Genomic DNA, 20,899 nt, shown 5'->3' on the forward strand with positions numbered 1-20,899 from the left:
CTCTCTCACTTCGTCCCAGCTTACCCTTCCCCCTCCCCGTGTCCTCAAGTCCATTCTCTACGTCTGCATCTTTATTCCTGTCCTGCCCCTAGGTTCTTGAGAACCTTTTTTTTTTAGATTCCATATATATGTGTTAGCATATGGTATTTGTTTTTCTCTTTCTGACTTACTTCACTCTGTATGACAGTCTCTAGGTCCATCCACCTCACTACAAATAACTCAATTTTGTTTCTTTTTATGGCTGAGTAATATTCCATTGTATATATGTGCCACATCTTCTTTATTAAGGTATGACTTCTTACTTAGTGCTCTTCCCTCTATAACTGGCTTCTCTCAGAGTATTGCTATCAAACAGGATGGGTTTCAATGACCTCTGAAAGATTTAGATGACAATGTGTAAAACATTCTGATGAGTAGAATTGTGAATTCTCGAAAAAACAATCCCTAACATTTATGACTAATAGCCTATTATTATAGCGATGTGCCAAGAACTCTCCTAGGCATTTTAATGCACTATTTTATTTAACCATCACAGCAATTCTAATGAGATAGAAACTTTATTATTACCATTTTACATATGAGCAAAGAGAGTCACAGGAAAGTTAGATGGCTTATGCAAGGTAACACAGAGGGTAACTTAAAGAGTGGAGTTAGGGTCTTGGCAGCCTGACTCTAGAGCCTGGCTTTTAAGCACAATTCTCATCTGCATCCCTTTAGCCACTTCTGACCAAAAGATGATTTCAGAGACTTATTGGAGGTTTTGATGAAAGCTCACATGATGTCAGGGTTGTGGGACCCAGTGGTGTGTGGACTGTGGTTACATCTTTTCCCAGCTCTTCCTTCAGTGATGTCATATCGTTAGCTTAAAATTGGCTACAGGGAGAGTATTTATACCATGGAAATTGGCAAATGCTACAAATCAGGATTTGTTTTTATTCCGGAGAGCCTGTGATTAAATATTGTCATCATGCCACTGGTTAGACCCAAGATTACCTTGTACATATCTTCTAAGACTGTGATTTTATGATTAAAATATCAGCTTAAGAAATTTTAAAGCAAAATTACTTGATGTGGTTTGATTTCCTATAGACTTAGTAAAACACAGCAGTAAACTGAGGATTTTTTTGTTGAGATGTATATATAATTATTAAAATTGCATTTGCCTTAGAAATATTAGTAAAACAGAGATAATTTAGAATGAGGAGGGATGAATAAGCATTTAGTTTCTTTTAAACTTTAAATTTAAAAACTGCTGACTTTTGAGATTTTTTAATGGAAAATTCTTTCTAGAAAAAATGTTTCAGTAAGTATTCAAGAGAGGCATTTTTTTTGGGGGGGGAAAGCTGGATTACAAAAAAAATGATTAAAACATTATAAAGCAGAATAAAACAGAAATTATGAATTGGTTTAAATCCCCCCCCCACTACACACACACACATATATCCCTTTTCCCACTAAGCCTTAGCAGGATTTCAATTAAGAAAACAAATCACAACACAAAATGTCTCTTGAAATATGATATGAGTAAGAAAAATAGAAAAGAATTTCTGATAGAATTTGAATTCTGACCTTCTTTGAGGGATGATAGCACAATTCCCTAATGAATATAATTATTGGTTTTTTAAGAAAACACTTTCAAATGCAAATGCCAACATTTTATGAGTTCTGCTTTCAGATGTGTCCCTAGAGGCTATTGTTTTTCAAAGCTGCATAGTTATAATCCAGAAACGTGACTTTAAAAAAAGTAATTCTTTTTGATCATCCTTATTTGGATTTGGATGCTGCCAGGAAAAGTAGCATCCTTGGCCTCATGAATTGCTATTCATGAGGGTAGGCAGCTGACTGGGAGGTATACTTTCAGTGATGGATATTATGCTTATTAATACCTCCCTACAACACAATTTATAACTTTATTTTCTTAATGTGAACCAATCTAAGTCTTATGATTACCACAGTTTGATCACAGACTCTGGATTCAGAAAGAATGAGGTGATGAAAGTCTGGATGCTCCCCTCAGTACTCTCTTTCTTTAAGCAAGTGGCTCAACTTCTATACTTTCTAGCTTTATCATCTGTAAATTAACAATAATGACAACGCTTATTTTCTAGCTTTATCATCTGTAAATTAACAATAATGACATGCTAACCTCACAGGGTTGATTTGAGGATTAAATGTAGCACCATATCTGACAGAGTAAAAGTTAAATAATAACCAATTTTTGTTGTACTAATAAAATGCAGATACTTCTGGGTACATAACACAATAAAGATGTATAATTTATAGAAAAATATCAAATAATTTATTGAGAGAAATTTTTTTTTTTTTTTTGCGGTACGCGGGCCTCTCACTGTCGTGGCCTCTCCCGCTGCGGAGCACAGGCTCCGGACGCGCAGGCTCAGTGGCCATGGCTCACGGGCCCAGCTGCTCCGCGGCATGTGGGATCTTCCTGGACTGGGGCACGAACCCGTGTCCCCTGCATCGGCAGACAGACTCTCAACCACTGCGCCACCAGGGAAGCCCGAGAGAAATTTTTGATCCTGAAAAAATGAAGTCAGATGGGCTCAAGTTACCAGGAAGTGAAAGCAAAGTGCAAACTGATGGAAACAAACCTTAATAATATACACATCTTGATAAAAAAAAAAATCTTCAATTGACTCCTATGTCTTACTACGTCTAAAGGTCCTTCATTTTGAGAGGTTGTCTTGAGTGAGAATGCATGGATGTCAATCAGTACTTCAAGAAGTTAGTCTGCTAGCAACTGAGTGAAATCCAGGGCACCTTGAAGTCTAAGTCCCTTGAAATCATCAAGTACTGGAATTTACTAAGGAATATTCACTCATGACACAAGTATCTATTGAGTATGTGAAGTGAATACCAGGCACACTGGTCATCAGAATCCAGGCTACAACCGTGCAGATAGCTGGTGGTTAGAAATGAGTCAAGAGGTGGGAAGATAAATGGAGGAACAAGGACTAATACCACAAACAAGAAACAGGGATGTTCGGAGTTAGAGAGAGAAACACAAGCACATTGACAGATTACAAGAGGAAACACTAAGTAGCCTCAGTAAATTATATACAGAACATGGGTATAACATGGTATAAAAACTGTAGAGTCAAGATTCCAAACCAGACATGTTTGGACTTGCTGAATGTTAAAGAGTTTAGTTCCCTGGCAAAGTTCCCTATGCCCATTCTCAAAGACATGGCTTCTAACAAAAGAACTTAAGGTTAAAAAAAAAAAAAAAAGGTCTGGAATGCACTAGATATATGGGCCCTAGAGCTCAGAAATATGGTGCCATATTACAGATGTGAATTGGGGGATTATAATCCAGGAGTCTCAGGGTTTTTTTTTTTAATGCTTTATTTCAATTTCACTATTCAGAGCTCCTATACTAATTCAATATGTTTCTCAGCCCAAAGTTTTTAAGAATGCCCAGTGAATGTTTACTTATTTAACCAGTGTGTCCTGGCTGTCATTTTCCTCTACAGCCAGCTCTCTGGCTTCAAACTACTGATTTGTTCCTCTGCAGTTCACCTATTTCCCCCTCAAGTCCAGCAATCCACAGGCTGGTACTGCTCCCAAGCATGAGCTCAATCTCTTCCTCCAGTTCCCCAAACTGAAGCTAGCATCAGCTAGGCTCACTAGGCTCACTATAACTGCTGCAAGACCTCTCAGAACCCACAACTCAACCCCTTCCATAGAGGTCCCCTACCAGGCATTTCTCTGCATCCTCTAAGGTCTAAACCCATCTTGTAAAGCCACCTTACCATCCCCTATGGAAGTGTCTTTCAACATGTTTTCCTACCCTGAATTCAGGATCTCCAGCTACAAGGCCAAGAAAAAGGAAGTGGGCTATCAAAATTAATGTCAAGGTGTGCATTCATCTCCAGGATCAACACCTATGCTCAAAGACTATGCAGTCTAAATCCATATTTAGAAAAAGAGTGACATTTTTCCAAAAGACACAGAATCTGCAGTGATGTAGCTGTGCTCACAATGAAGATAATTGTGCACATTACTGTTCAGAGTTGTCTAGTCTCTTGCAGTCACATTGTCTCTGTCTTCTATGTGCCAGAGTTGAGACTTTATTTTTGTGTAACTTAAAGACCTATTTAAAAGATTTTTTCATAAGACAAAAGAGCAGTCTGCCTCTGAAGGTAAAATAAAGCCTCTGCAGAATAAAACAAATTATTTTTGGACTTTTCAAATGTCAGTTTTTCTCACCTCCTACTATTAAGGTTTTCAAAAACTCTTGGAGTTCCATCTCAAAATGGTCAACATGTTATCCTTGTAACTGAAGTCAAGGGAGAGGATGAAAATGCCAAATAGAGGTGTGGAGTGAGAGGGTGGTTATGGAGGGATGTGGGAACACAGCATTTAAAGTTAGGCATGGAGCTACTAAAGAGGATGCTCAGGAAGTATAGACATAGAAGCTGGAGGCAGATCTGTAAAATATGGAGTAGCAAAAGCCGGCAGAGAGTGGGGTTACTAAATATTGTAAATCAAATGCCACAGGGAGAACCACTGGATGCAGTTAGGAGATTCCTGATGCCTCTGAAGTGCAGTTTCACAAAGAGAAAAAGGTACCTGCCAGATTATGGAAGTATGAGGAACTGAAGTGAAATGGCTCTGGAAGAAAGCAATGTGGACTGTTTTTCAAGAATTTTCTAGTAGGAAAAAGCAGCAATAGAACAGTCTATTAATGGGGACATAATTTTTTTCATACTTTTTTTAGAGTGGAAACCTTCCGTTAGCCTTGAGATAGAGTTTAAAAAGAAATTCTGGTTAAAGAGAAATAATAACCATAGAAAGATTAGGTCAAGAAATTATTCCTTGTAAGTTGGTGCAGCCACTGTGGAAAACAGTATGAAGTTTCCTCAGAAAACTAAAACTAGAATTACCATATGATTCATCAATCCCTGCTCCTGGGCATGTATCCAGACAAAACTATAAATCAAAAAGATACATGCACCCCTATGTTCATAGCAGCACTATTCACAATAGCCAAGACATGGAAACAACCTAAATGTCCATAGACAGATGAATGGATAAAGAAGATGTGGTACATATATACAATGGAATACTACTCAGCCATAAAAAAGAACAAAATAATTTGCAGCAACATGGATGCAACTAGAGATTATCATACTAAGTGAAATAAGTCAGAAAGAGAAAAATACCATATGATATCACTTATATGTGGAATCTAAAATATGACACAAATCAACCTATCTAGGAAACAGAAACAGAATCATGGACATAGAGAACAGACTGTTGGTTACCAAGGGGGAGGGGGTTGAGGGGGGGATAGAGTGGGAGGTTGGGGTTAGCAGATGTAAGCGCTTATATATAGAATGGATAAACAACAAGGTTCTACTGTACAGTATGGAGAATTATATTCAATATTCTATGATAAACCATAATGGAAAAGAATATAAAATATATATGTATAACTTAATCACTTTGCTGTACAGCAGTAATTAACACAACATTGTAAATCAACTATACTTCAATAAAAAAGAAGTTATTCTTAAGTTATCTAGGAAAACAGACAAATAGCCAAGCATAGGTGGAAAATGTGGGTGAAGATGGAGCTAACTAGAGCGCAGCTAAGGGTCTTCAAATAAGCAAAACTTGCGTAGCACTGTAAAATCAAAAAGGTTAGTAAGCATTGATTTTAAACTCAGTTGCTCAGCAGGGGTAAGAGGTGATAATAATTTTTACCAAAATATAGACCATGGGCTCTAAAACTCAGGGATCAATGTGATGTAGAGAGTAAACCCTGGGTGGTTAATCACTACAACTGGCAAGTCATGATGGCACTGACACACGTGTACTCCTTAAACATTTAGAGCAAGAGTAGGGAAGAAGGAAAAAAGAAAAGAGCTGGACTAATGAACACCTTTCATTAACATTTCAGTTGTAAGTGACAGGAAACCCAACCAAACCATCTTAAACTCTCATTGCTGAAACGTTGATGGCTAATGCTGACTATAATCATAGGTCAATCAGGACAAAAATGATGTCAAGGGATCAATCTCTCTGTTTCAATTACTCTGGAATGACCTCCTGATGCTTTAAAGGTAGCAAATCAAGACAGGCAGTGTATCCAAGCGTTACATCCTCACACCTTCAAGTCCAGTGGCAATAAGGGAGGCTTTCCTTCCCAGAGGCTCTAACAAACACATTTCTGTTTCATTGGCTCTAGTTAGGTCATATGCTTATCCCTCAAACTATCATGCCCAGAAGAACTGAATATGCAAGTTCATTGGTCAAGCATCTCATGAGGCAAGTAGGAGGTCAATTTTATTTAAATCACATGCCTAAGAATTGAGTGGAAGAGAGTGCTTTCCTAAACAACAACTATGTCATCTCTAGAGTGAAAACTAAAATGTTTATGTTAGCACCACGTGCAGTGGGACCTGGAACAGGGTCTGTGCAGGACGCTGAGCAACTCCTGTCCTAGGTTTGCTCCTACTAATGACAAGCCTATGGGCAAGAGATTTTTTTTTCTCTAGTCATTAGTTTTCTTACACAGAGATGAAGTCACCGGTCCCTTCCTGTTCTGGAATTCTGTGGTTTTATCCGCAGTCCCAAAGTCCCTTGTAAAGACTTGCTTATGCCTAAACTACCCTGGCCCCCAGGAGGGTGACAGAGCCTATTGCTTATCATATGCTTAGTGGGGGAGCATTTATAAATTTGGGCTCCTGTATTTTTTAGAGTTGTTTCCATTTGGAGGAGTCCCTGAGGAAATCAATTTGAAGGGCATGTGCTAAGACATTGCTAGAGATCAGTGAATCATTAAAAAGCAAATTATGATTTTTATGAATTCCATTTTTATGGTGTGAGTTGTAGGGAGGGGTGGCTGTTTGGAGTGCTGTGTTTGTAGGCTGTTCTCACCCTGTAGACTGAGTGTGAAAACCAGGCTTAGAAAAAGTTGCAATACATTTTGGTTGATTTTCATATTTTCTGCCATCTGTGGTGTGTTACTTTCTGCAAACTTTCAAAAACAGCCTCCCTAGTGAAAGGGGAAAAAAATAACCTGACCAGATCTTTTGAGAGATAACTGACATAAAAAGCTCCACATATTATGTAAGATCTTACTGTTGTGATATTTTAGATCAATAAAATATAAATGAATATGTCCTGGATTTGAAAAAGATAAAAATTTTATTATTCTTTTCTAATGATGATATTAATAACAAGATTATTTGATGGTTAATTATATCCAAGGCAACATATTATGCAATTTGCATATATGATTACAAGTAAGTCTCAAAAATTCTATGAATTAGGTACATGTATTATTTTCACTCTAAAGTTAAAAAATTTGAGACATAAAGAAAATAATTCACTTGCTTAGAATCATATAATCATTAAGTATCAGAGACAAGTTCAAACTGAGATGGAGCATACCCAACATCAATTGTTTTCTTCCTTGGCAATAGAACGATTTTTTTTTTCAATTATTCGCTCTTCTCTGCAAAGCCAAGTGATTCAGGGGAGACCAGTCATAGCACCAGGCTCAGGATGAGTGTGTCCTAATTGAGCTAAATCAGTAATTGGTTTCCAGTTTCCTAACCAATGAGTTTGGATATGGACATATGTTACAATTCTGGCCAATGAGACTAATGGGGGTTCTGCAAAAGATTTCCTCTCCATAGAAAAGGAGTCCTATGTGTCTGGGGATTCTATCTGTATACCATGCTTGAAAATGATACAACCATCTGGCTATAAGCTTAGAGCTAAACCTAACACTAAAGTTGGCAGCATAGAAAGATGGAGGAAACCTGAGTCCTTGATGATATTGTTGACCTGCTGATTTAAAAAACATAAATCCCTGCTGGAGTCTACCTACCTTTAACTTTCTTGTTAAGAAAAATAATAAAGTCCTCTATAATTTAAGCCACTTTGGGTTAGGTTTGATGTCACCTGCTATTGAGAGCGTCCTTCTAGCCACATAGGTCTGCCTTGCTCCAAAGCCCATGTTCTTAATTTCTAATCTTTGTAGGTAGTCACATTATCCTAATAAGAAATCCTAACACAAGTGCTTGTTATCTAAGATAGCTACTTAGAATCTATTTTCCCATAAAACAAGGTAAGAGGTTGATTGAGTTTCCAAGGCAGCTCATAAAACATACTGATCCCATGATACAGTTAAACAGCATAGGTGGTTCTTGGGCAAGTATCAGGTACTGGATGTCAGAGACTTAAGTTTTTTCTTAGTAAATAAAAGGGTGGGGTTAGGGGGTGGAGTGGACATCCAGCATCCTTCTGCTCCAGGATCCTAGAAATGTACTGTGGTGTTCCATTTCCCCACTCAGTGTTTGTCTTGGTTTGGAGAATTTCAGGTTAGACTCAGTGTCCCTTCTCAAAATCTCTTCTATCTTCCTTTCTGACTCCTCTGGCTTAACCTAGGGCATCTTTGGATAATAATAGGAATGGAAACTCTGCTCTGACTCATCACATACTCTTCCATTATCTTGGGCCTTTCCTCCTTCCCTGGGACCTAGATTTTGAAACTCAAATCCAGGAACAGGAGTTTTTCCTTCCCCAGGTTATTCTGTCATACATGAGTCAATGAATGAAGCCATGGCTGACTATATGGACAAAGGGCCAGGGTAACAGGAATTTTTTTTCTAATTGTGATATCATCTTTGCACACATGAAGCAGACCTGACTAAAAATGACTTTATTCCTCACCAAACCACTGTAAATATCTTAATATTTTATAACCTCTAAGACCAGAGACTCTCTGCCTATGTTTTTATACATTTATTCACTTATTCAACAAATATTTATGAAGGGCACTATATACATTGATAATTATTTTGTTATTCTGTTTGGCCCTTGTTAACTCCTTCTTGTCATTGCCCCTACTCTTTTAGCTTCATTGGTTTAGAAAGAAATATATTCCTTGTCTTCACTCACACCCATGTCCTTCAAATATACCCCAGTTCTTCCTAGTACCCCTTCTCTGCTCCCCACCCCGAGAATTTGACACTTCTGTATAGCATGGTGACTATAGTTAATAATACTACAACACATTTTTAAGAGTTGCTAAGAGTAGATCTTAAAAATTGAGAAATTGACTCTTCTATTTTTCAATTAAGTAACATACAGATCATTCTTATTCATAAAATGAGTATAAAAGCTTCACTAATTAAGATACTTTTACTGAGATTCTTCTGCCAGTCCCTTCCTGTATTGTTCACCAGCACTATCTCTGACAGTGAAATAATGGGCAAATGGACATAAGCAGTACTGCTAAGTCCACATTATAGAAAAGGATACCCTTAGACTAATTCATATGGATGTGTAAATGGCTGGGAGTTTACTGAGGGCTTGCTTTGTGTCAGACACTGTTCTAAATGCTTTCTGTGCAATTACCCATTTCATCCTCCAACCCCACCACTAGGGATACTATTATTATCATCTCTATTTTATTGACAAAGAAACTGAGATTCAGACAGATGAAGTATTTTTTCCAAGACCACACAACTAATAGGTGATGAAGCCAGGATTCCAACTCCTGAGGCAGTTCTCCTAACCACAGAGGATGCTTACTAATCAAAAAAAAAAAAAAAAAAAAACGATAATTAGTGGAATGTCAGGCTTTGAGCCTAAAGGAATATTTTCAAAGATATTTTTGAGCCAAAAGGACTTCCTGGTGGGAAGCCAACAGCCATCAGAGAGGCCTAGGGCAGTTTCTGCTTCACCCGTTCCCTCCACTTTCATCTCCAAACTAACTCCCAAAATCTTGATGCTAACTCTCTGAGATCCTAACCCCTTCTCAGAGCCCTCCCCCAACATTTCTTGGACCTTCCTGCCTGTCTTGGGGGACGATCCTCCTCTGCTGGATCTCTGCTTCCTCGGCTGGATACAAAAGAGGTTCAGAGCTCTCTGTAGGCATTAGTTTGGAGAAAGCCACATCTAACTTTAACACTCTCCTTTGTCAACTTCATTTTGGCCAAATTTGCCTCTTGGAATTGAGCTAAGGTCAGCATAACTGACTTATCTACCCAAATGTTCAGTCTTCAGTCGCTCAGATATAATACTCATCTTCTCATAGTTAAAAAGAAAAAGATTGATAAAACCAAAGGAAACATTGAACAAAAACTATCAGGTAGGCAGAAAAAGAAAACTGCCCCCCCAAAAAAAACCCACAAAAAAATGTTGAAATAAATCTGTGAGCCTGCCATTTTATGTCTCTTTTGAAACAAGGCAAATAATAAATAATAAATAAATAAAAGTGCATGGGTGGTGGCCTGGAAAAATTAATTCAAATGTATTTAGTACTCAGGAAGTAGGTTACTGACAAGTCGATAAGGCTTTTCAAATGTATTACCTCTTTCCATCCTGACATTTAATTTATTGCACTTCAAAGTACTGTGAAATTCTACCATCCAGATACATTTCTCTCTGAGAAAATGATTCAGCATACCAATCATGGAAAATAAATTTAAGCTTCCTCCAACCAAAACTCTGGTGGACCAAACTCCTTTAAGATCAATTATTTTTAACCCTGAATTTCAAGGTAGACATGGGATGGAGAATAATGATTACTGATATTTTTTATTGTTTCAGTGTGAAGGTAGTCTGGGCACTTAGTAAGCAAAACACACATTTGAGGTTAGGGATAGCTCAGCAGTTAAAAACTCAGACCCTGAAATCAGAGAGACTTGAGTTCAAAAAATAGCATGGCCACTTCTGGTTATATGATTTAAGCAAATCACTTAGGGTATCTGTGCGTCAATTTATTCATCACTAAAATAGGGGTACTGATAATAATTGTGTCTCCCACATAGTGAGGAAGGAATGAAGTAAAGCTTGGAAGATTAAATGAAGTAAACCTTGGCTCCTTGCCTGGTTCGTAGTAGGTAAGCATCCCGTATCCTGGGCACTGAGACCCCAGAGTTCTCTACCCAAAGGTCTCCTAGCCTGTCTCCTAAGTCTTCATGGGTCTCCTCCTTAGGTCTTTCCTGCTGAGGAGGCCCAGGACACTGTTGGTGTGTGCACCCCTCCACCCCTAAAGAGTGGCCAAGAAGCAGCTGCTTTCAAGGCTGATGGGTTGATGGAGATTGTACTGGGGCCATGGCGTCCACCTGCACATATAGTGAGGGCCTGAACAGGAGGCAGGCAGGTGCAGAGAGCCAGCCATAGTCCACTGGCCCAGCCCTGTCACACAAAGAGCTGAGAATTCACAATTCCAATACAACTTGTCAGACTTTTATGAAACATTAAAAGGTAGAAGGATAGAACAAATATCATATTTGTTCACTTGATATATAACTTTTAAATATTTAATGTGGTATTTCGGAGAAATGTGCTCCTTCCCTGAGCCCAGCAGATATTAGAGGCAGAGTTGAATGAGTTAGTTTCTTGTTGAAGTGTGTTCCTTTATAAGAATAATAAAGCAGGAAAAAGAAAATTTCAAACTTGAGAAGCCAGTTTCCGGCAATTATGCATCTGGCAGATGAATTTTAGTACTTAATAGGTGTAAATGTGGGCACCGATTGCCTGGAAATAACTGTGTGGGTACACGAGTGTAACCATTTTCCAAGAGTCTACTGTGGACAGAAATATTCTCACTGATATTACTGTAAGAGTCAAAATCCCATGACCTCTCCTTCTGTGGCTGCCTCTTTCTTTATGCCCTTTTCCTACAAACTTTCTAGTTCAAAATATAAGCCCTTTGGGAGTTGTGTCATCTGATTTGAAGAGAAAATTTGGAGTATAAATAGCTCCCAAAGATCAGTACTGCACTGATTGGATGCAGGGTCAGTTTTCACAGCTTGCCGGCCCTGCATCGACCCACAGCTTACGTTTAGGGACCCCTCACTTTCTGCTTTATTGACTCCATTGGGACTAAAAAAAAAGAGTTGCATCAAACACCAGTTGAAGCATTTTTCAGAGGTCCATAGTGTTAACATTTTACACATATACTCCTATCGTTCTTTTCTGTATAGTGCATTTTAAGAATTCCCAAGGAAAATGTACCAATGATTTTTTTTTCATGTTGTAAGTTTCTTAAACACAAAGTCTTAATTTTTAAGAGCCCTCATGGAGTAAGCAATTCTGCTCACCCTGCCATCCAACCCTAGGATGAAGAGCAATTGAGCTGTTGGATGTTTTGGAAGCAAGATTCATTATAGTATTTGAGATCTCATTTTATCAAGCTTCTTGCACAAATTTATGTCAGAAATGAAATGAAGGCAGAATGTAGTCGTGTGTTTTACATGTGACATAATCTTATATAAGTATTTAGATATCTTCACATCTTAGATAAATGTATAGAAAAATTGTTTCTGATAATTCTCTAACAAAAGCCCAGGATTACTATTTGATATTATACTATAGTTTTCATTCCTGCCCTATCTAGCATGGTCAAATGAAATCTGAAGAGCTCCTTTTGGTGCTCAGAAGAAGAAACAGTATACAGGGCAGGTGCCAGGGAAAGGGAAAATAAATAAGGGAGAGAGAGGAGAAATATGTGTCATTAGGTGTGTCGGATTATTTTTTAAATTCATTTAAATTTGTTTTATCTACCTGCCTTTCAACTTTCTTCTATCCAAACTTGAAAAATTATCTTAAATAGTTTGATACAAATTATTTGTGTCTTTATTAGGAATTTCTTACCATACTCTACTTGATAGATGAGCCTAAAAGAGTTAGTTCTGATAACTGATACTTAACAGAGATACTGAGGTCCTTGGTTGAAGGCATGTAAACAGTGCATACAATTTTAAAAATGTTTATTTCCTGGGCCATTAATTCAAAATGCTATTAGAAATGTTTAATATCTTTTCTTTTTTTACATTTTTTTATTGAAGTATAGTTGATACACAATGTTGTTTTAGTTTCGGGTGTACAGCAAAGTGATTCAGTAATACATACATATATATCTTTTTTTTTCAGATTCTTTTCCCTTATAGGTTCTTTTATACAGCTGAGTAATATTCCATTGTATAAATATACCACATCTTTTTTATCCATTCATCTGTTGATGGACACTTAGGTTGTTTCCATGTCTTGGCTGTTGTAAACAGTGCTGTAATGAACATTGGGGTGTAGGTATCTTTTCAAATTACAGTTTTCTCCAGATATATGACCAGGAGTGGGATTGCAGGATCATATGGTAGCTCTATTTTTAGTTTTTAAAAAAACCTCCATACTGTTCTGAATAGTGGCTGCATCAATTTACATTCCCACCAACAGTGTAGGAGGGTTCCTTTTTCTCCACACCTTCTCCAGCATTTATTATTTGCAGACTTTTTGATGGTGGCCATTCTGACCGGTGTGAGCTCATACCTCACTTTAGTTTTGATTTGCATTTCTCTAATAATTAGTAATGTTGAGCATCTTTTCATGTGCCTTTTGGCCATCCATATGCCTTCTTTGGGGAAATGTCTATTTAGATCTTCTGCCCAGTTTTTGATTGTTTTGTTTTGTTTTGCTTTTTATTGAGCTGTATGTGCTGTTTGTATATCTTGGAGATTAATCCCTTGTCAGTCACATCATTTGCAAATATTTTCTCCCATTCTGTAGGTTGTCTTTTTGTTTTGTTTATGGTTTCCTTTGCCTTGCAAAACTTTTAAGTTTAATTAGATCCCATTTGTTTGTGTGTGTGTGTGTTTTTATTTCCATGCTCTAGGAGATGGAGACAAAAAGATATTGCTGCAATTTATGTCAAAAAGTGTTCTGCCTGTGTTTTCCTCTAGGAGTTTTATAGTATCCAGTCTTACATTTAAGTCTTTAATCCAGAAAAATTTCTAATATCTTTTCCATGTCAAATATACATTTCCCTATAATTTGCCTCAAAAATTGTAAAGAGATTGTTCAAGGGCAAATTAACCTAAAGGCAATGAAGAGATGATTAACAATAGTGAACTACTCCCAGGATGCTGCTGCTCTTATCAATCAAATAATATGGGACTCTAAAAGACTAAACTTTCTTATACCATCTCCATTCTCACTCCACTCCTCAAAGATAGTCACTTGTAATAGTTTAGTGTAAATATTTCTAGATGTTGATCCCCCCAGTCTGTGCCATGCACTGTTGCACATGCTGGTGATATAACAGTGCACAAGAACAGACCGACTCTCTGATCTTGAGGTCTTTACAGTCTAGTGGATAAATCATAAAATGAATGAACAAACTAATAAACATATGGCATGACATCAGCAGTGGTAAGTGCTAAGAAGAAGTCTATAGAAGGATAAAGACAATAAAAGTGTTTACTCTTTGAGTAGCGGGGTCAAGGAAGCCCTTTCCACCTAAATGCAGTGAGGAAATGATCCACACATCTTGAAAAAGAGATTCTAAGCAGAGGGAATGGCAAGTGCAAAGACCCTGAGCAGAAGCAAGCTTGGCAGGTTTGAGTATACCAAGGAGGCCAGCATTGCTGAAGCAAAATGAATAAGGTGGAAATTGTTAAAAGATAAAGGTAGAGACATAGCTTGTGGTGAGCTACATAGGGCTGTATGAATTAGGCACTGACATGGTCTGACTTATACTTTAAAGGAGGCTGACACTGGCTGGAAATTCTGACAGCAGTAAATGTTGCAATCTTGAGTCTGAAAGTAGTCTGGAGGCAGGATTACTTCTTTGGGGGACCTCCGCCTTACCGCTTAAGGCCTTTAATTGATTGGATCAGGCCCACTCACATTATGGAGGGTAGTCTGCTCTACTCAGTCTATTGATTTAAATGTTAATCACATCTAAAATATACATTCACAGCAACATCTAGCCTGGTGTTTGACCAGACAACTAAGCATCATAACCTAGCCATGTGAACATATAAAATTAACCATCACAGAGGTATTTTTTGTTTTTCCAAGATTTCCTTTTTTAGTTATACAATAGAATATTTCATGCTTTTCTCTTTATGTACTCTCCTCCTTTATTTCTATATTCATTAATTAATCTATATCACTCTTTTTTCCCAGAAACTATATCTTATTTCATTTTCAATAAATGACATCATGCATCATGACTAAGGGATTGCCAGACTCCTGGGTACCACATCCCTATATGAACTCTCATTTTCATATGCTAATTTTGTCATATTTGATGATCTGTCATGGATAATTTATGATTTTAGGACATATAGCCCTAAAGTCATCCACATCAGATTTGCAAAGGAGCAATTGACAACCATTACTATGTGTCTGTCGTTGTACTTAGAGTAGCTAATAAAACAAGATAGCAGTAGAATTCCTGGAGCATGGTGACATCACAGGATTATAGCACAATGATTCCCATTCCATCTGTCCTGCTCTGTGGTTTTATTTGATCACTGCATGAGGAATAATAGAAATGGCATAAGCCCTGAAATTTTCAAACCATGTAGTGTAGTGACTTGCTGTAATTGGCTAAGGAATCTAATTTTAAATGGTCAAAAGTAGAAAAAAAATATTTTGCTTTGAATTACGATGCCCATGTGTTAAGTATAAACGAAAGTCATCCAAACGTAAGAGCCAAATGAGAATTAAATATGATTTAGGGTAAGTATTAATCAATATTTTTTAATATCTTTATTGGAGTATAATTGCTTTGCAATGCTGTGTCAGTTTCTGCTGTACAACAAACAAAGTGAATCAGCTATACATATTCATATATCCCCATATCCGCTCCCTCTTGCTTCTCCCTCCCACCCCTCTAGTTGGACACAAATCACCGAGCTGATCTCCCTGTGCTATGCAACAGCTTCCCACTAGCCTTCCATTTTACACTTGGTAGTATATATATGTCAATGCTACTCTCTCACTTCGTCCCAGCTTCAATATTAACTTCCAAATATGTCTTTTTTATCTTCATATGTATAAATATAATTTTACAACTCCAGCACTTAAGTTGTATATAGTTTTTCATAAGGCATTTCATAAATGCATTCACACTTATTTAGTACTATGAAAAATAAATATTGGCAAATGACTGACATCGATATGCTTATAAACAGTAGCATATAGAGGAAGTCATATTATCTTTTGAGTCTCTTTTTGGTAGTTTTTGCTCTCTGGAGATGATGTGTGACTTGTTCTGAAGGCTGTAGCACTCGCTGTCATCTCTGGCTACCTTCCTTCCATCGGCTCATAATCCTTAGGCCTCACTCTGTGCAAAGAAATTTACTAGCGCGAATGGAACCCAAAGGTCAAAGCTAAAGTGCGCCGAAAATAGCTCTGAGTTATTAAATTGGTGCGCCAACAAGGAAAAAACCTAGTCAAGCAAAGGGCAGAGCTGACCTGTATTCTTCCTGAAGGCAAAGCTCAATTGCTCTGTAAAGCCCTTTTTGTATTTTGTGGGGAGCCTTTCACACTATCTTGCCAGTTCAGACCTTTAGGAAGTTCTGGATCACTGGAGCTGGCCACCCTTAATGCAGCTATTGTTATTGGTCAGTCCTGTCCACATCATCTACCTGGAGCTTATACTGGAGAGTGGCAGGGCAGTGCTTTCAGCTCCTGGTCACTTCCTCCTCACACAGCTGATTTCCTCAGCCAGCAGTTCTAAGCCCATCAGATCTCCACCCTCAAGACATCATTTGCTTTAACTTTTCCACCTGACACTGGCTAAATCACCTAAAATTAGCTTTCAAAATAATCCACTTGTTTTCATCTTTATTTTTCAAGTTATTATTTTCCTAAAATTTAGGGATACCCATCAAATAAAATAACACATGTGAATGACTTCTGTAAACTCCAAGGCCTTATTCAAATAGCATGTACTTTCTGTACTAAATTTACACAAGCTTATTAAATATAAGACAACTTTTATAGCTTCGACTCCCCTTTTTCTTTCCACTCCAGTTGCTTCCTTTAATAGACCTTTGTTTACGAACTCTCTTCCCTATCTTATATTAGTTTCATTTATTATTGAAATAATATATTATTATATATTAATATATTATAAATATATTAATATAACCGATATCTCCAGACTCATATCATTGTACTTAAATGTTTGGGAATGCTCAAATGTTCAAGTCCATTAGTCTTTGCCCTCAGAAGATGACCAATTTGAGAAATTCAGAGATTTCAAAATGTTAACCCAATCATTTTTTAAGACAGTTCATATTAAAAGATGATCAGAGAGTGACTTGCTATACTTTAAATCCTATTGCCATGCTTGTTTTGTTATTAGTTTTTCTTCACTTTTTACTAAACTTTAACCACTGTAAATTTTTGTAGAAGACTGCTGGATACTGATGATGAGCTCAGTGACATTCAGTCGGATTCGGTCCCATTGGAAGTCCGGGACTGGTTGGCTTCTACCTTTACACGGAAAATGGGGATGATGAAAAAGAAATCTGAGGAAAAACCAAGATTTCGGAGCATTGTGCATGCTGTTCAAGCTGGAATTTTTGTGGAAAGGTAAGTGAAGTTGTTGGTATCTCAAGACAAAATTTAAAAGACAGCAAATATACTTACTATGTCAAAGTTATGAGAGTCCTGTATTTTATTTATTGAGGAAAACTGTAATCATAAGTATAATTGGAATGAACAGATTTAGGACTTTATGGTGAATTTACCTATAACAAAAATATCTTGTCCTGGATTTATTATTTTCATTTATTTTTAAATTGACATAAAGACTAAAAGCAAAGGCTTTTGAATGACCATTCTCCTCAGATGAACTTTTGTGAATAACTGTTTGTAATACATTTATAAACACATTTATATGCTTTACACCTAATAATACATTTATATGCTTTACACCTAATTTTACCCAAATACAATGTAACACCCAATAAAATAAGTTCTATACTACATACCAAAATCAAGCAGGCCTTTTCTTGGCACTAAAAAGAAAAGACCATTCTCTTACCATTGTGGAAGAAAGCTCTCTCATGTCCACTTTCCTTGAAGAACTTTTCAACCTTTCTGTCACTGAAGCATTTCTGTCACTTGCTGGCCCCTAGAAACACCAGAGTTTCTAAAGTGAAATACATGTTAATATGACCCAATTTAAATTCTTTAGCCTTTAAGAGGACAGCTTATTTTTCTGTCTGGAAACAAGATGTTTCAGAACTAAAACTACGAAAAGACTTGAAATAACATCTAATATCTGACAGTGTTGAAAACTAGTTCTTAGAAATCCCTTGGATTAAAAAACAATTACATTACATTAAATTATACATAAAAAGGTTATTTTAACATTTTTGAAACAAATAAAATCGAGGAACAGAGAAATTTTTTATCAATGTATCTAAAATTAAATTTAAGGGAGACCACATCATTTTTTATCTTCAGACATCTCTAGTCATTACCTCTAATGAACTTCATAAACTTTCATTTTCTTCTTCTAACAGAACAATGAGAAGCACTCTTGGGTTTCTAAAAATCTAAATGACAATGCATTGCAAGAAGTATTCGAAGTGATTTAAAGATGTATTATAACCATAAGACATGAAGCATCTAGGATCTTGGTTTATGACTATATTACCCAAAATAACAACCACTCAGTGATTATTCAAATTATTTTGACTACTTCTTGACTATATCTAGTTGGCTTTGATAAAAGAACCCTCATAATAACCATTATGAGCTTATAATCATGATGAGTTAGGTGAGATGACAACCCCCCCACCCCTAGTGCATAAACTGCTCCCAGCTCTGCCAGGTGGGACCAGAAATCTGAAACAGAGAGGTAGAGAGGGCTGGAGAGAAATAATTTTTGTAATTATGTTCCTATTTTTTAAAACAACTTAGGCAAGTGTATGACATTATTGATTTTCCTTAATATAAATTCGAAAACATCTAAATCATAGTTCAGAAAGTCAGTGAGAGAATCAGAGAAAAAAGAGTGCATGTTTGCTTTAATGAAGGAATGTATATTTTGTCTTTTTTGTTTAAGAAAATATTGCAGAACTTGGCAAACTGAAAAGAAATGTAAATTATTAAAGTAAACCAACTAAATTTCCATTCCCATTAAATAGAAAAATCAAGACAAATTCTGTGAAATATATTGACACGTTAAACTTGCAGTTTTTTTATATGCTACACAGAAATATCAAAACGTACTTAAGGTAACTAAATTAGCAAGCAGTCTTAAAGAAATTAATGTGCTAAAAACACATGGAAATGAAATTTTTAAATTACTTTTGAATCCCCATTAGTAAGTGTGTAAACAGAGTGAGATATGTTTATCCTGAATTTTCAAAAACAATCATCTTCAGTCTTGAAACTTAGAAAGTCTTTTTGAGTCTTCTCTCAAGCAGCCCCTCCCAAGAATCAATACCTCAGCAAGTCCAGGCAATTTGCTTACCCTGGTGTATCCTGAGCCTACTCACTTTCTCAACTCCACTCCTGCAACCCCAAACTGAGCCTTTGTCACCTGCCATCAGAAATATGACAATAGCTTTCAACTCTTCCTCACTTGCCCTCTCCAAACAAGTCATTCTGTAGTGATTTTTAAAATATAAATTAGTTCCTGTCATTCTTAAGCTTAAAACCATCTGATTGTTTTTACCATTTCACTTGATATACCATTACACTTGGTATTAAAGGCAACTTCTGTATCATGGCTTTGCATGACTAGGCCCCCTTACCTTCTAGACTCATCTAATGCTACTCCACCCTTACCTGAATATCTTTACTAGTGTGATTTCAACTCCATGAATATCCCTAAACTCTTGCTTCCCTTGGGACCAGTAATCCTGCTATTCCCTCTATCAGAAATGATTTTCCCCACCCTTCACTCTGGCTAGCCCTTTCTATCTTTCCAGAGGCCTTTCCTGGTTACTCTGTATACTGTTCATCACTTTCTCTATCCCAACCAGTGGTTTACCTCATAGCATTTAGTGCTGTTTTTAATCATATATTATTTCTTATTTATTGTCCCTCTTTGCCACTGAATTAACTCCATGAAATTTTTCTTGTTCTTCACTGAATAGTTTCTTGCTTAGTACTGTGTCTGGCATAAGATAGTGGGTTTTTTTTAAGGTTTTGAATTATATTTTGTAACTGTAGTAAAAACCTTCCAAGAATAATCTACCGTATTTCCAGCTGGACTTTAACCACCTATAGGAGAAGAGGAAATTCATTATTCTTTTTCAGCAACTTGTAATATAGTGACTATTTACTCAAGTGTGAGGCCACTGTATTAAGGTTTCTCCCACATTCATTTGATTCCAGAATGAGTAGTCCTAATTTTCCATCCTAATTTTCTATTTCTAAGTTTTCATCCTAATATGCTATTCCCATTTATAGGGTTAGAAAATGATAATGGGGAAGTTTCTCCTTCTCCTTGGATGAGTAATCTTCTTCCTTGTCTTTCTTTACATTCCATATAATGAGAATATACAGGGATATTCATTTCTCAACCTGCTACAAGTCTAAGAAACATCAAAGTTCTCACTGAGTCCAAAGAGCCTTGAAGAACGTCAGAATTGGAGGCAATGGTATTGATGAGAACAATAACACTGATAAAAACGGCTTTCTTGTATCAAGTACTTATAATATTTTGCTAGGCCTTTATATCATTTACTCTTCATAAAAAGCATGTAATTATCCTCATTTTACAGATGACTGACATTAAATAGCTTTCCAGAGGTCACACTAGTGATTGGCTAACCTGCGATCCAAAGCATGTGTGCTCTTTGCTCCATCATACTGCCTTTTGTGCCATGAAGTCACACTGATTTAGTTATTTAATTTTTAAGGTTCCTTATTCCTGACCTTTTTATTTCCTCGCCCATCATCCTTCCATTTCCCCCATACTTCAATTTTTTAGTAATGATTCAAAAAATAGATAGAAAAGACTGTTTCCTGAAAAAAAAAAAGAAAAAAAAAGGAACTAAATATCATTACTGACAGCAATTATTTTCTGGGTCTTTTGTAGTGTGATTAAATAGTTTCCTTGCCCTGCATTATTAGAATAATTATACCTATCTCAGTG

At 36.7% G+C, this 20,899-nt stretch overlaps 1 protein-coding gene across 1 annotated transcript in view; it reads left to right on the top strand.

Moving 5' to 3' along the window:
• The window catches only part of PDE1A (phosphodiesterase 1A), a 265,239-nt gene that overhangs the window by 152,241 nt on the left and 92,099 nt on the right, over window positions 1-20,899 (top strand). The window contains exon 3 of the mRNA XM_027126564.1: window positions 17,191-17,373. Within this exon, the coding sequence (XP_026982365.1) occupies window positions 17,191-17,373 (183 nt within the window). The remainder of the gene's footprint in view (window positions 1-17,190; window positions 17,374-20,899) is intronic.

The sequence above is a fragment of the Aethalodelphis obliquidens genome, unplaced genomic scaffold (genome assembly GCF_003676395.1).
Source record: "Aethalodelphis obliquidens isolate GAN/ISIS:26980383/991018 unplaced genomic scaffold, ASM367639v1 scaffold2, whole genome shotgun sequence".
Taxonomy (NCBI): Eukaryota; Metazoa; Chordata; class Mammalia; order Artiodactyla; family Delphinidae; genus Aethalodelphis; species Aethalodelphis obliquidens.